Source organism: Geospiza fortis, unplaced genomic scaffold (genome assembly GCF_000277835.1).
Source record: "Geospiza fortis unplaced genomic scaffold, GeoFor_1.0 scaffold41, whole genome shotgun sequence".
NCBI lineage: Eukaryota > Metazoa > Chordata > Aves > Passeriformes > Thraupidae > Geospiza > Geospiza fortis.
In genome coordinates this window covers 16,978,621-16,991,564 of record NW_005054299.1, presented here as the reverse complement: position 1 = coordinate 16,991,564, position 12,944 = coordinate 16,978,621, and the positions used below count along the sequence as shown (strand labels likewise).

The following is a 12,944-nucleotide window of genomic DNA, read 5'->3' as shown; positions in this document are numbered from 1 at the left end:
AAGAGACCATGACACAAAGTGGAAAGTGATGCATTATAATGTGCAGAGAAAATGACTCATCTCAGCCTTCTCCAGTTGCATCTCTCCATAAGGAATCTGAAATTAATGAAACTGGATGACAGCTGCATCTTGAAACCACTAAGATAAGCCTTCTAAATGATGCAAACAATTTTTAAATTAACAGCAACACTCTAATTTAATTCCATTTTAGTAAGATTTGAAATGTTAAAAAAAAATATTAAACTCATACATGCTCACAGTTATATCCTGAAGATATTCTACATGTTCAATTCATTTGGAGTGAAACACTAGTCTCAGTCACAGGAGAGATTTTAAAGGGTTTCTTTTCTATGAAACTAATCCAGGGAACAGACAAGGCACGCACTGCAGACGGTTGCTGAAGAATGACTTTGTGTGCAGCAGCAACTACCAATCAGATTTAAATCCTATGTTCCTTCAATCAGCAGGCATTATTAATCCTGCCATTAGTCTTCACTGGGGCAAGAGGAGTCCTGCCTCACAAACAGGAGACCACTGGTCTTCCACAAGGGCTCCTCCGGATGGATTTATCTTCCCAAAGACTTCATTCCACTCCAGTTCTCCCAATGAAAGTAAAGGCCCAGACACTCCAAACACAAGAGCAATTGCTGCACACTACAATTTTTTTCTTATTTGCTTTTTTCTGTTTGTGATTTGCTCTTGTATCATCTTATACCATCCTTTATTTTTCTTTTCTTTTTTTTTTTCCAGTAATGCCTTTCCTGTTTGTCCTACTTGTTTTAGTTTTATTCTTGGTATTCTGCAGCAGTTCTTCCTAGATTCTGGATTTTACTTTTTGCCTTTTATTGTCATGTAGTGCTGCTTCAGCTTCTAGATGCTTCTGGTCAGTATGATCATTCTTTCTCCCTCATCATTTGTGGTTCCATGTGTACTTACTGAACTTTCTTCCCATATAAGTCTATGCGCTGCTCAGTGATATTTTTTCCTCCCTTCTCTTATAACTGTGATCTGGCTCTGCTACTTTAAAAAAAAAAAAATTATTTTACTTTACAGTATGTATGTTTTCACTGCACGTTGCTACAGCATGTTTTTGCATTCACTGCAGAAATGAAAAGAAGGATAAAAGACAAAGTAAACTACTTCTATTAAAATAATATTCTAGAAATGTTTTGATTTGCTTCTCTCTTCCTTCTCATTTTGTAGCTGGCTTGAACGAGGTGGGATAGACTTAAAACTAAATTACAATGAAGCACCCAACAAATTTCATTATACTGTACTTACATAATCATTCCAAATAAACCTGTTGCACTTATTTCTGGCAACATGAATGTAAATGCAGGTAATAAAGAAGAACAAATTACACCTTCACTATGTTCTTCCACTTTATCATTTTGCTTTTATTTTGGCTGAAATAACTAAAGTATAACAAGCCTCCAGCAGAGTTAAAGATAAATTAACCAAAAATGAAACTTTATTGGAAATAGATTAATAGAATTAGGATATGACTTCAAATGTTAGTGTGGGCATGGGGGCTTCCTTACTGAGGCAGTTAAATTTGACTCTGTTGAGCAGCTTAGACCAGCAAAAAGCAAGTGGATGAAGTATACAATAATGATTTTCCCAAAACTCCACATGAGTCAACATGAGCTGAAGAAAAGACATGTTCTGATGTCCTTAAGAGAACCAAGATGCAACTAAGCATGTTTGGACATTAAAGGATCTCAAAACACAGAGAGCAAGCACAGTACATTTTCAGCATATCTGACCTAAGACTCCTATTTTCTCATTTCTCACACCCTCTTTTATCCAGAGGAGAGCCTTGCAAGTGACAGATATTACTTGACATAAAAATTCAATTTCTGTGATTTTGATTGATAACCACCAAACGATGAAGACTTCCAAGCTGTTATTTTTCTTCACTTCCTTACAAAATAAAGGCTTCCTCTTTCTAAATGACTGAGATTTTTAAGCAATCTACTAGTCATATTATTTAACTGAAAAAAAGAGATGATAAATGATGCTATTAACTTTGCTTCAGACAATTTGCTACGGTAAAATGAAGAAAATTTCAAGCAAATCTGGCAAGAGAAAAATTCCCCTGAATAGGTTCTTATGCACTATTTAATCAGAAATACTCCAACCAAGAACATCCTGAGATGTGGTTTGTGTCCATATGCAGTTTGGTAACCTAGGACGGAAGAAATCATCCTTTGGAGTGGTGGTGTGTCTCCAGTGCACCAAACTGGAGGGAAGGACTGAATGCACAGGCACAGATGACGAAACTTGTCATGAATGTCCATCTTCTTGTTTCTGTCAAACTCCCCAATTAATTTAATAATAACAGAAGGAGAAGGAAAATCAAATTACAACATTAAAAGCAGACCTTAACATTTCCAATGTTTTCCTTAGGAAGAATGAAGTAAGGTAAGCATGCGATAGCTTGGATATAACGTAAGGAAAGTCATCCTTCCACAAATATCCTTCCAAAGGTATTATTTCTTATTTGCCATGATAATGTTATGGCTTGCCATATATTTACTTTGGTTAAGATGTCCTCTCCAACACCAATCCATTCCTAAAGCTTTTTAGTTTGTACTACTTAAGAATTTTATTTTGACCATTTCTACTTGGGATCCCTACAGTAGTCATATTGGCTTAGAAAGTGGCTGAGAATGAGAGGACAGAAACCAAAGGAAGAGGAATGGAGTAATACTTTGGTTGTGGAAGCCTTAGAGGCTGCAAGAAAGCTGAAAAACTACAATAACATTACAAAGAGAGTTTAAACCTGCTCCCAGGTTGGGCTGGCAGCCACAGAGATGTATCCTGCAGCTGAGACTAGTACTCCACAGGGGTCCTTTGTTGGCCAATTCCAAGAACCAACCTGATACTGATTTATATTTCACATGTAAACACTGATGTCTTAAGGAAACACATAGAGAAAAAACGTTTTTCTTGATACACACAAAGTTCTCACAAGGCACAGTGTTTTTCCTTTAGCAAGAAATAGATGTTAAAGCCTGCAAAAATGCTAACTAAAATATTATATCTGTATATAAAATAAATATGTGTTATAGAAATAAACATAAATATGGATACACTTGCATATATATAAACACCCACTCCCAAGCATATAATTTTCAAACATTTATCCTCAAAATCTAAATTTTGACAAAAAAAAGCTAAGTTGAAAATAGGCTGTTTAACAATAGGATTTTTTGAATTGCAGAAACCTAGATGCTCTTAAAATTCTGTAAACAGAGGAAAATGAAATGTGGAATTCTCATAAGACTTCTCAAAATCTATATGAATATTGGGTCCCAAATTACTACCTTTTCTAGCCAGCTGTTAATTATTTACCTCAAAAGTCAAGCACTGTACATTTTCCTCAAAACACATTTTAATCAAGAGAGCAATGTCAGAAACCAGGAACCAATTCTTTGAAGATGAACAACTATAAAGCACACACATACCAACACAGCATATAACCAACATTATGAATGGAAAAAAAAACAGCATACTACCATTTTCACATACAATTTGGTATAAAAGGTAGAAGCCACCATATTTCTGCATACTCACTAGTTTTGCACTGACAAATGCGACAACCATTCTGGTCCAGTTTGAAGCTATAGATACAGTCTTTTTCAGTCAAAGTGCAGTTCACCAAAACCTCACAGGTGGGCGGACCTATTGTGATATACGTTGGTTCTGGAGGTAAGGGAAAAAAAAACACATAAATTTAAGATTCTTGAATATTTTAATTAAGTTCACAAAAATCTATATACAATGTAACAGTAAAGAGAGTAATTTTAATTACTTTTGTTTCTGATGAACATTCTGGGTACTTTAGAAAAAATTTGATAAATGGACTTTGTTTCAAATGTAAAATCAACAAAAACAGCATGAAGCTGCAGATAATTTTTGAAGTATCTAAACAGAAAAGAATTACCACTTTTTGTTTTTTGTTCACTATGAAATCAGCTTTCCTACTCATGCAGTTTCAAACTAAATGCAAAATACTTACTTTGCCCACATTTCTCCAGAAGTGTTTAATCAAAATTTCATGTAGATTTTTTGCTTTAGAAACTGAGCAGAGTTTCTCTGAAGCTGAATTGATGATACTACCAAACTGCACATCAAACATGTAATTCAGAAGTCAAATCTTTCTCCATGTGAATAACATCACCTCTGCTGAAATTTACAGCAGAAGAGACTCTGAATACCAAAACGGAATGAAAGATGCACTGCATGTGAAAGACCTCTGGAGAGCATTTATCATGGTTATTTATAGAAAACATCACTTCTTACAGCATACTTGCAGTCCCAGATTATGCTTTCTGAGGTTGAGGAGATTATTGTCAACTCTAAGTTATTTATCAACAGTATAATACTTACTTTTTGACATCATTTAAGTATGCTGGAGTATGAAATTTGTTTTGATACATAGGGTAGACAGAAATATTAACATGCTCTAGTATAGAAAGTTGTTAGAATAAAAAAAAATCCAGACTCTTACGGAGATAACAAGAAACCTCAAAATGACCATTATAAAACAGGATTTAGGGGGAAAGCAATACCTATCTTTTCTTGAACAACTTTTTGCTCTCTGAGACTAATTTTGTCTATCTTGTGTTTTTTATAGAGCTCAGGCACTGAAGAACCAATGAGTTCATAGTTATGAGCATTATTAACATTATACAAAATATTCAGGAAACAAAAATTACATGATTTAAAGAACTGTAGCTTTCATTTCAGAGCTTCAACTGTTTAAGTGTACTCTGCTTCTCCATCTCAAAAAATGAAGATTTATACAAAACTAAATTTAAAAAGCCTTCCATACCTAGAGTGATAAACTGTGAAAATATGGAGAAACTATATGGAGTGGAGGTGGCCACGTGTTGCCATCTTTCATCCTCAGACCACAGATTTTGCCATTTTTACCATTTTGCCATTTTATAGGCAGCTAGTCTTTACTTTCAGAGTAAGGGTAAAATATTACTCAACGTAGATTGAGTTGTTAGAAGTATACACTGTTAAACAAAATACTGATTTCTGTGCCTATTGGCTACATTCCAGCACACAGATTTTGCACCCATGCCTTCCAGTCAACTGAAAATTATCCTATTACAAGAATGAACTTTTCTGCTTTCATTGTCTTTCACAATTTCAGTTTTCATAGCTTCTCTCCGGCCTTGTTCTTCCCAGCACAACAGTTTATGCAGGCAATGAAGGTTTTTAATCCTTTTAAAATTAGGTCAGCTAACTAGAGTTTCGAATTAAAAAACTGCATTAAAGACACGACAATTAAGTTAGATAACTTCAAATTTATCTCAGAGGTCATGGTTCAGATTATGCACTTGCTGAGTAACACTCAAATTCTCTTGCTTGTATAATTTCTATTAGAAAAGTAGCAATACATTTTAAAATATATAGAACAGCACCAACAGCTTTGTTCATGCACAAACTGGACGTTGCATAATGGCATCATGTCTCTCTAGATCCCTCAATTATCATCTTATTTAATATTTTTTTACTTTTTCTTTTTTATTTTTTTTGGTAGGGATTTAATATAAATAAGTTTGGAGATCAAAGGATTGGTTTTCATCAATTCTTCATCTCACAGCTCTGAGTTTCCATGTGTAGTGTAGAAGAATATCCATAATGAGCAAACTATTTCAAAATCCATCGATTATCAAGCTACAGTACTTTTAGTCTAAATGAACTCTTTGCAGTTCTTTTCAAATTCATTTAATAAAGTATCTGACTAAATCACATTCATGTCTAATACTTAACATTTGCAACTTCACCAAACCAGTAGTTTAGGAATCATGAACATATTGCTATATACCAATATACACCAATAACATGATAAATTCCATTAATTAATCCTGGCTGTTTAGGCCTCCGAGTATATAAACTAGTTCTGCAACCAAACTGACTTTTAGCACTATTCCATTCTCTAACCAAAATATCCTAAACATGCACAAGGCCAGAATGCAAGAGCTACCCTGAAGCTACAGTCAGGTCACTGGCCAGGTCCCACAAACCTTACACTTCAAAAGACAAAAAGGTCACAGGAATCTTGTACTCACAGGTAGCTAAAACCAGTACAAATCATATGAATCATTACTGCTGCCCAGAGCAAAGTTCACTGACACTAACACAAGCCAGAGAACTGAAGAAGACTGCAGCTTTACCATCTGACTGCAGATGTGAGGTAAAACATGTCTATAAAAAAAGCAAAAAAACCTTATTGAAAGTGGAGATGCAGGTTGGTTAGTATTCATTGATCCACTTGGGTGTAAACTAAAGCTAGAGAGAAAGAGGACTGTGTTTCACTCCCTATCATTAAAGTCTACCTCTCAAGTTAACTTCTCTGTAATTGCAGGTGTAACTTAACATCTAGGGAAACCATCCATAATTTTATATATCTACGTATACATCTATATATATTTGTTGCAAAAGTTTTGGTGACTTTCCAAAACTAAATATCTGTATTTTGATGCTCCTTTGCCTTGGACACACAGACACAATTTTTGTGCTTTTGATACACGCAGTAATATGGTATTTCTTATAAAGGATGAAATTAAACTGTTGGTATATTAATTTGAAAGTTTTTGTTTGTCCTCTATTCATTGTATTTTATTATTCTGTTACCTTCCACTTTTGGGCCAGCTTTCAGCATCCTCAATGTTTCCAGTCAAGCTTGCAAATCTGTTTCTTTTTCCCTTCTCTCCCTAAAGGTAAACCCTGAGATACAGTAATTTTATATGCATGCCTGCTTCTCAATGAGCTGCAAACAGAGGACAAAAGAAATAATTTCATTCCCTACCCCCACATGTGCAAAAATGCAGCCAGGAAAAAAAAAAAATCAGGCCTTTTCACTTCACTAGACAAGACTCAACAAATAAAGCCAGATCTGCTCTACCAGACTTCTGGCTATTTGAATAGGCAAGCAGCAGCTAAGCTTGAAAAAGCATGTACCACCACACAATCTGAACTGGGCTTTCACTGCTGCTCTGGCTAGAAAGGGCTGAAGGAAGATCCAGTGCACAAATGCACAGACAATGGGTGGGAAAAATGGATGCTGTTTCTGCCTGTGTGCTTTACCAACAATGCAATATACCATAGAAAGAAAGAGAAAAGGAAAGAAAGAGAAGGGGATTGAAGAGAGTTTGGATGAACACAATGGATTATTTAATGGAGCACAGATTTTGCTGATGCCAAGCGCTTATATATGAAGGCAGATTCCTATTAGAACACCATGCTCCCATATATCCTCTCTGATACTTTCTCTGCTGAATTTTGGTGCAGATTATCATTTTGCTCGCTGTGAGGTTGATAGCATTAGAATAAAGTCTTTACAATGCCATTTGCTTAAAAACAACTTTTAAAATCTACAGCAGATATTTCAGCTGCTGGTGGACATTCAGTCTGACTAGTCCACTGAAAAATACTAAAATATGTGATCAAACCCTGAATCTCATCATTCCAGCTTGAAATCAAACTGCATTTATGGTGAAAGAAGGGTGGCATTCAAATAATGTCTGGAGCTAGCTTTGTCCTTAAGGACCTATATTCACAATAGCAACACAAAAACTTGTTGTCAAAAAAAAAAAAAATAAGGTATCAAGGTAGAATACTATTTTCACTGATTTTTTCCATCTAGAATACTTCTGTAATATGAGCAAAATCAATCCCTACATCCCTCTTTCTTTGATTTCTGAGATCTCCCACTTCTGCTGAGTACTGTGACACAGCTTGTAGTACAAAGAGCAGATATTTTCTTCTGTTAACAGTCTGAACTACTATAAATACATGCACAAGAACAAAGGATGGTCAATTTGGTCTAGTACTGAGCCCTAAATTTGTTATACTGAGGTATTGCTCAAGTATTGAGATATGGAAAGAAATTGGGGCACCCATGTTCCAGTGGGAGACGGGAAAATTTGTTTCTGAGGATTACAATTTTATTATATATACAATTTGATAAATTATTTTTAAAAAAAGGAAGAGAACGAAAACTGAAATATACCATTGACTGCTAAAGCCTTAGAAAACAAATAAAAATACAAAAAACCAGGGACAATTTAAAATTTATTGCAATCTTGTTAACTTCTACTGTTAAAAAAATTTAATTATAATTATATAAATTATACAAAAGACAACTAACAAACTAAATGGCATCCTTCTTAAGTGTGGAACCAGAATGAAAAATTATACCCATCTTCCTATCATATTCTTAGTTCAAAATCTGAACTGTAGCCATAGAGTTTGTATCAGAAAGCAAAGAAAGATTACACTTAACTACCCTTCTGCAAAGCCAAATATATTCTGAGAGAACCAAGAGTTCAGTTTTGGTTTGTGTGAAGGACAAGAGGGACCTGCACCAGCAGAAGCAGAGCCTGCAGGTACAAGGAAGTGATGGTTTCCCTCCATTTAGCACCTGGAAGCCTACAGCTGGAGTAGTGTCCAGCTTTGTGCTCTCAGTAGAAGACAGACATGGACACACCTGAGCAAGTGCAGGACAGGGCCACTGAGCTGGCCAGGGCTGGAGAGGTGGCACATGAGGACAGGCTGAGAGACAAAGCAGGGCTTGCTCAGCCTGAGGAAGGAGGGTCAGGGGGCATCCTACTGCTCTCTACCACTCCTTAACCCCAGGGTACAAAGATGACAAGACCTGGCTAATCTTGGAGGTGGCTCCAGGCTAGCATGAGAGGCACCAAACACAAACACGAAATGGGAAATGACATCTTGATAAAAGCTGTTTTGATCTTTCTTTTGAACCACATGGATCATCAAACTATGACATGGGCATGGTGACTTGTGCGATCTCCATCCTTCAAAATATTCAAAATTTAACTGGGACAAGGCCTTGACATCCTTCTCTCACAGGACCTGCTTTAAGGAGATAGGACTAGAAAAATCTTGTGATCCTTTCCAACTTGCATGACTCCATGAATTTCACTTTCATATAAACTCAGGACACTTCCAGTTAAAGCAGCAATATCCTTGATGAATCCTAATCAAGGAACTGAAAGCAGAAGACAAATATTTCAATTTCTGATGATTTCTGTATGCTTTTGCCAAGTACTGATTACCTACTTTTTGCAAAATAAGTACATGTTTGCCTAACACTGTCTCTCTGAATCTACTTCATGACTTAAAAACTAGCTTTTTTATTCAGGAAGCAAAATTTCTTCCAGGTGTTTGTAAGAGCAATTCTCTGTTAAGAATTATTTAGTAACAGCCACAACCAGCTTTGATCAGTCTCATTTTTTTGTTCTCCTTTAAGTTAATACATTATGCAAGCTTCACCTCTTGGCAAGGTATTTTTATTATTAATATTACATGAAAAACAATCTCTTCGCTTTGTTTCATTTGGAATGCAATATTTTAACTCAAAAAGGTTTTGTTTCATACTTTCAGTAATATCATGGGAGGGAAATAGCTACTCCATGGTTTTACAAAATTGGTTTTAAGTAGGGAAGTAGCTACTGTATTCTAAGCTTCTTCCTCTGTACAACATTTCTTCTGAGTAAGCTCAACAGAATAGGATTCTAGGCTGCCCAACATCTCTTTTTGTTTTCATAAAATGAAAACCTCTTCTGGGGGGGAAAAGAAAAAAAATGAATAAAAATCATGTTCTAAACAAGGAGAAAGATCTCCAGCATGAATAATAAAGAACATGCCCATGTTTGGGGAAAGTGAAATAGCTCCCTCTTCTGTAGTAATTCATAACATAGACTACACCTTTAAAAGAAGTAAGATGTTTTGATCATATGAAACCAGTATCAAATGACTTAAAGAAATTAAAAATCAGTGCATTCAAGCATTTACCATAAAAAAAAAGAAAAAAAAAAGCCCAAACAAACTGTAATCTAACTTTTTACCTAATGTTTTAAGTGATAACTGGCTCAAAACTGGGCCTGAAGGGTGTGCTGCTCAACAGCCTTTCATTCGAGTCTGCATACTTGTTTAAATTTTGTCTACTGTCCAAAAAAGTTAACTTAGCCTACTAAGCAGCAGCATGTGTGTTTACTTAAGCTTCCTGTAAAAACATTCATATCATTCCAAGAGTGACTAAATGTTTTCCATCCTCATAGTTTGCATTCCAGCCCTCCCCGCCCCTCCAATTCATTACATGAAAAATATCAGTCCTGAGTCCTGGGCTAAAGAATTTCCTTCCTGGGTTTGAAATACCTAATGCCTCACAGGAAATTTTTCCCAGAATTAAGCTGTGTTGGCTATCAGGGTTCAACAATTCAGCATCACATAACAATTTATAAATGTATGCAAGGACTTAGGTGATACAATTTTCTAATGTAACAAGTAACTCTGAAAATACATTCATTGATACCTCCAAACACATAGTTCAGTTTGGCAGCCTTTTGTCTCAAATGTTATTCATGCTGCCAGCCTGAAACTACTAAATATGTATTTTTTTCATTGAAAGTAACTATTACAATCAAAGACTACTTATTGCTGCAGAGTAAAGAAGCTGGGGGTGTACATACATGCCTTTTTTTGCAGTGATGCAATCAAAATACATACTTTCTACTCTCAAAATGTGAAGTTAAAACCTTTTGTCTGTAATAATCAATTCTAGAAGTTTTTGGTTTAACATGCACGTCAAATGAATTTTAATGTTGATAAGAACTTTTTTTGACAATTTTTGGTGGAATGACACTAAGAAACAACCATCTTGTTGAAGCAGAATCAATTAAGTCTATCAAGAATTGTTAAAATACATTAAGAAGGCCATTCACTTATTTTTACTAGGTGAAGATAAACACTAAATTAGTGTACATCTGAGGCAAATCTATGAAAACCATTGGTGCTGAAAAAAATGAGGAGGATCCATGAGGTTCTTCGTAAGTGAGACATCCTCTGACACATATTCATTAGGATTCTCTGGTTATTTATCCTTCCAGCAGTCTTCCACTGAATTCAACAATGAATCACTGAAAACCATGAAAATGTTATTCCGTACTCGTAAAGTCTTCCTGAATTTCACTGGCTTGCCCTGGCCAGTTTGGTTACATCACACAGTGGTTCCACAGGCTCAGCTGCCTTCTCTAGAACCACTGTACTAAATCATGATCTGGCAAACAGAAGCCTAATTCTCTGCAGAGTGGCGTTTGCATCCCCTAATTGACTTTGATGAAAGGGCTGGTTGGGCGCTCCAGCACTGCTGCTGTACAATAACTTACATTTCATGCTCTAAGGAGGACTCTGGGCCCACACCCCGTGTCAGTGAACACTGCTCACTACCACTGACTTCATCCTGAATGAATCAAATTTCTTTTCACTGGACTCTGCTGCCTGTTTTTACTTAATGAAGTGCTAGACACGCTGAAGGAACTGAACTGAATTACATCTCAGCTAGAGTTTGGATTCCTTTATTGATGAAAATGTTAATTTCTTTTTGTGAAGATAAAGTGTCAGCCATAATGACAGCAAAGTACTGTGGGTCTTATTCATGAAAATCCTCTGAGGGGATTTTGTTTAACACTTAATTTCTCATTCACAGCTTATGCTGGCACCCAGCCACTTGTACCTGAGGGCTCTCTTGCAGAAGGACATGCTGTGAGATAACCAATTACTGTGTATCAGCTTTCTCTATGAATAGCCTGAGCCTCCGAGAGATCCAAGGGAATAGAAGCAACCAGAGACCTCCCTAAAGGACATTTCTGGCATCAATGCCAGTGCTGAATGCTTGTATTTATTATCTCATTAAAAAAAATAAAATCATACTATCCTAACCAATATTTACTTCCTGTGAACACAGCTATTATTCCAATTTGCAGACGGCTGTCTGCAGATAGCCCAAAGGTAACAGTTTTTTCTATCACTGTAGCTTCTTTAGTATTCCCATGCTATTATATATTCATACGGTATATTCCCTCTTTTTTTGTAAAATTTGTTAAAAATGGAATTGCTATTTAAACCACAGTAATATTACTTAGAAAGCAAAGTTGTTAGCCCAGCAAGAAGCAAACAGTAAGCAATAGTACAAACTGCCAATTTAGCTGATTGCCCATGGATCTGGTTAGCTGCAATGGAACAGGAACCCAGACCAATCCCCATGAAGAGCTGGTCTGAGCCAAAAGAAGTGTGAGCACATATAAAAATTTTGCAGTCCCTTATGGCACTTGAAAAGCCCCTTTCTCCCTTCTACCTAGCCGTCTGTTTTAATCTGAAGAAATGTGATCCCTTCCTTGTGCTGCAAAAATAAGCCATTGGCTCTAAAGCCATGGGGAAAGCACAGAAGGCCAGTATGATTGCCTAAGCCTTGGCTCTTAATGAAGACACATCTAAAGAGAAAACAAACTAAACAGATAAATAGATAATAGAATAAATAAACAAAGTCAAATCCCAGAGGGCCAATATCATTACAGGAGCTATAGAAGCTATACAGAAACATCCATCAGAAGCTTAAAACTAACTAACTGTTTGTGCTGGATCCACAGAAGGGAATGGGCCTTCTTCTCCCAGCTGTCATCAGAGAAAGGAGGTGCATGCCCTGAAAAGCTGTGTAAACTGAAGAGCTTAAGTTTGGGGACAGGCCAAGGATAAAGGAAGGTCTTCCCCTCCACACTATCATGTCTCAATATGCCTTTGTCTCCAATTTCATGCCTTTTCCATGGAAAGGCTTTGTGCCTCTCTCCCTATGGAAACAGCCACCTCAAAGTACCCAGTCCCCTGCCTCATACATTGGGATTTTATCATTAAGCTCATGGGCTTTAGTGTGTCAGGTAACTGGGAAGAAGTGATTTAAGTGGACACATTGTATTAAGATGTCTTGCCAAAAGGGTTTTGATGACTTTGATGTTTAGTTAAAAAGACCTCAAACAGGCCTCCCCCTCCAAGCCCCCAGCTATGTATCGGTAGGCTACAGCCATCACTTGCATGAGCACTGAAAACTACACGTGAAATACCAT

General features: G+C 36.4%; 1 protein-coding gene across 1 annotated transcript in view; it reads right to left on the bottom strand.

Moving 5' to 3' along the window:
• CRIM1 (cysteine rich transmembrane BMP regulator 1) overlaps window positions 1-12,944 on the bottom strand; it is a gene marked incomplete at its 5' end in the record, with an annotated part of 172,692 nt that overhangs the window by 31,801 nt on the left and 127,947 nt on the right. The window contains one exon of the mRNA XM_005416241.2: window positions 3,580-3,708. Coding sequence (XP_005416298.2) covers window positions 3,580-3,708 — 129 coding nt within the window. The remainder of the gene's footprint in view (window positions 1-3,579; window positions 3,709-12,944) is intronic.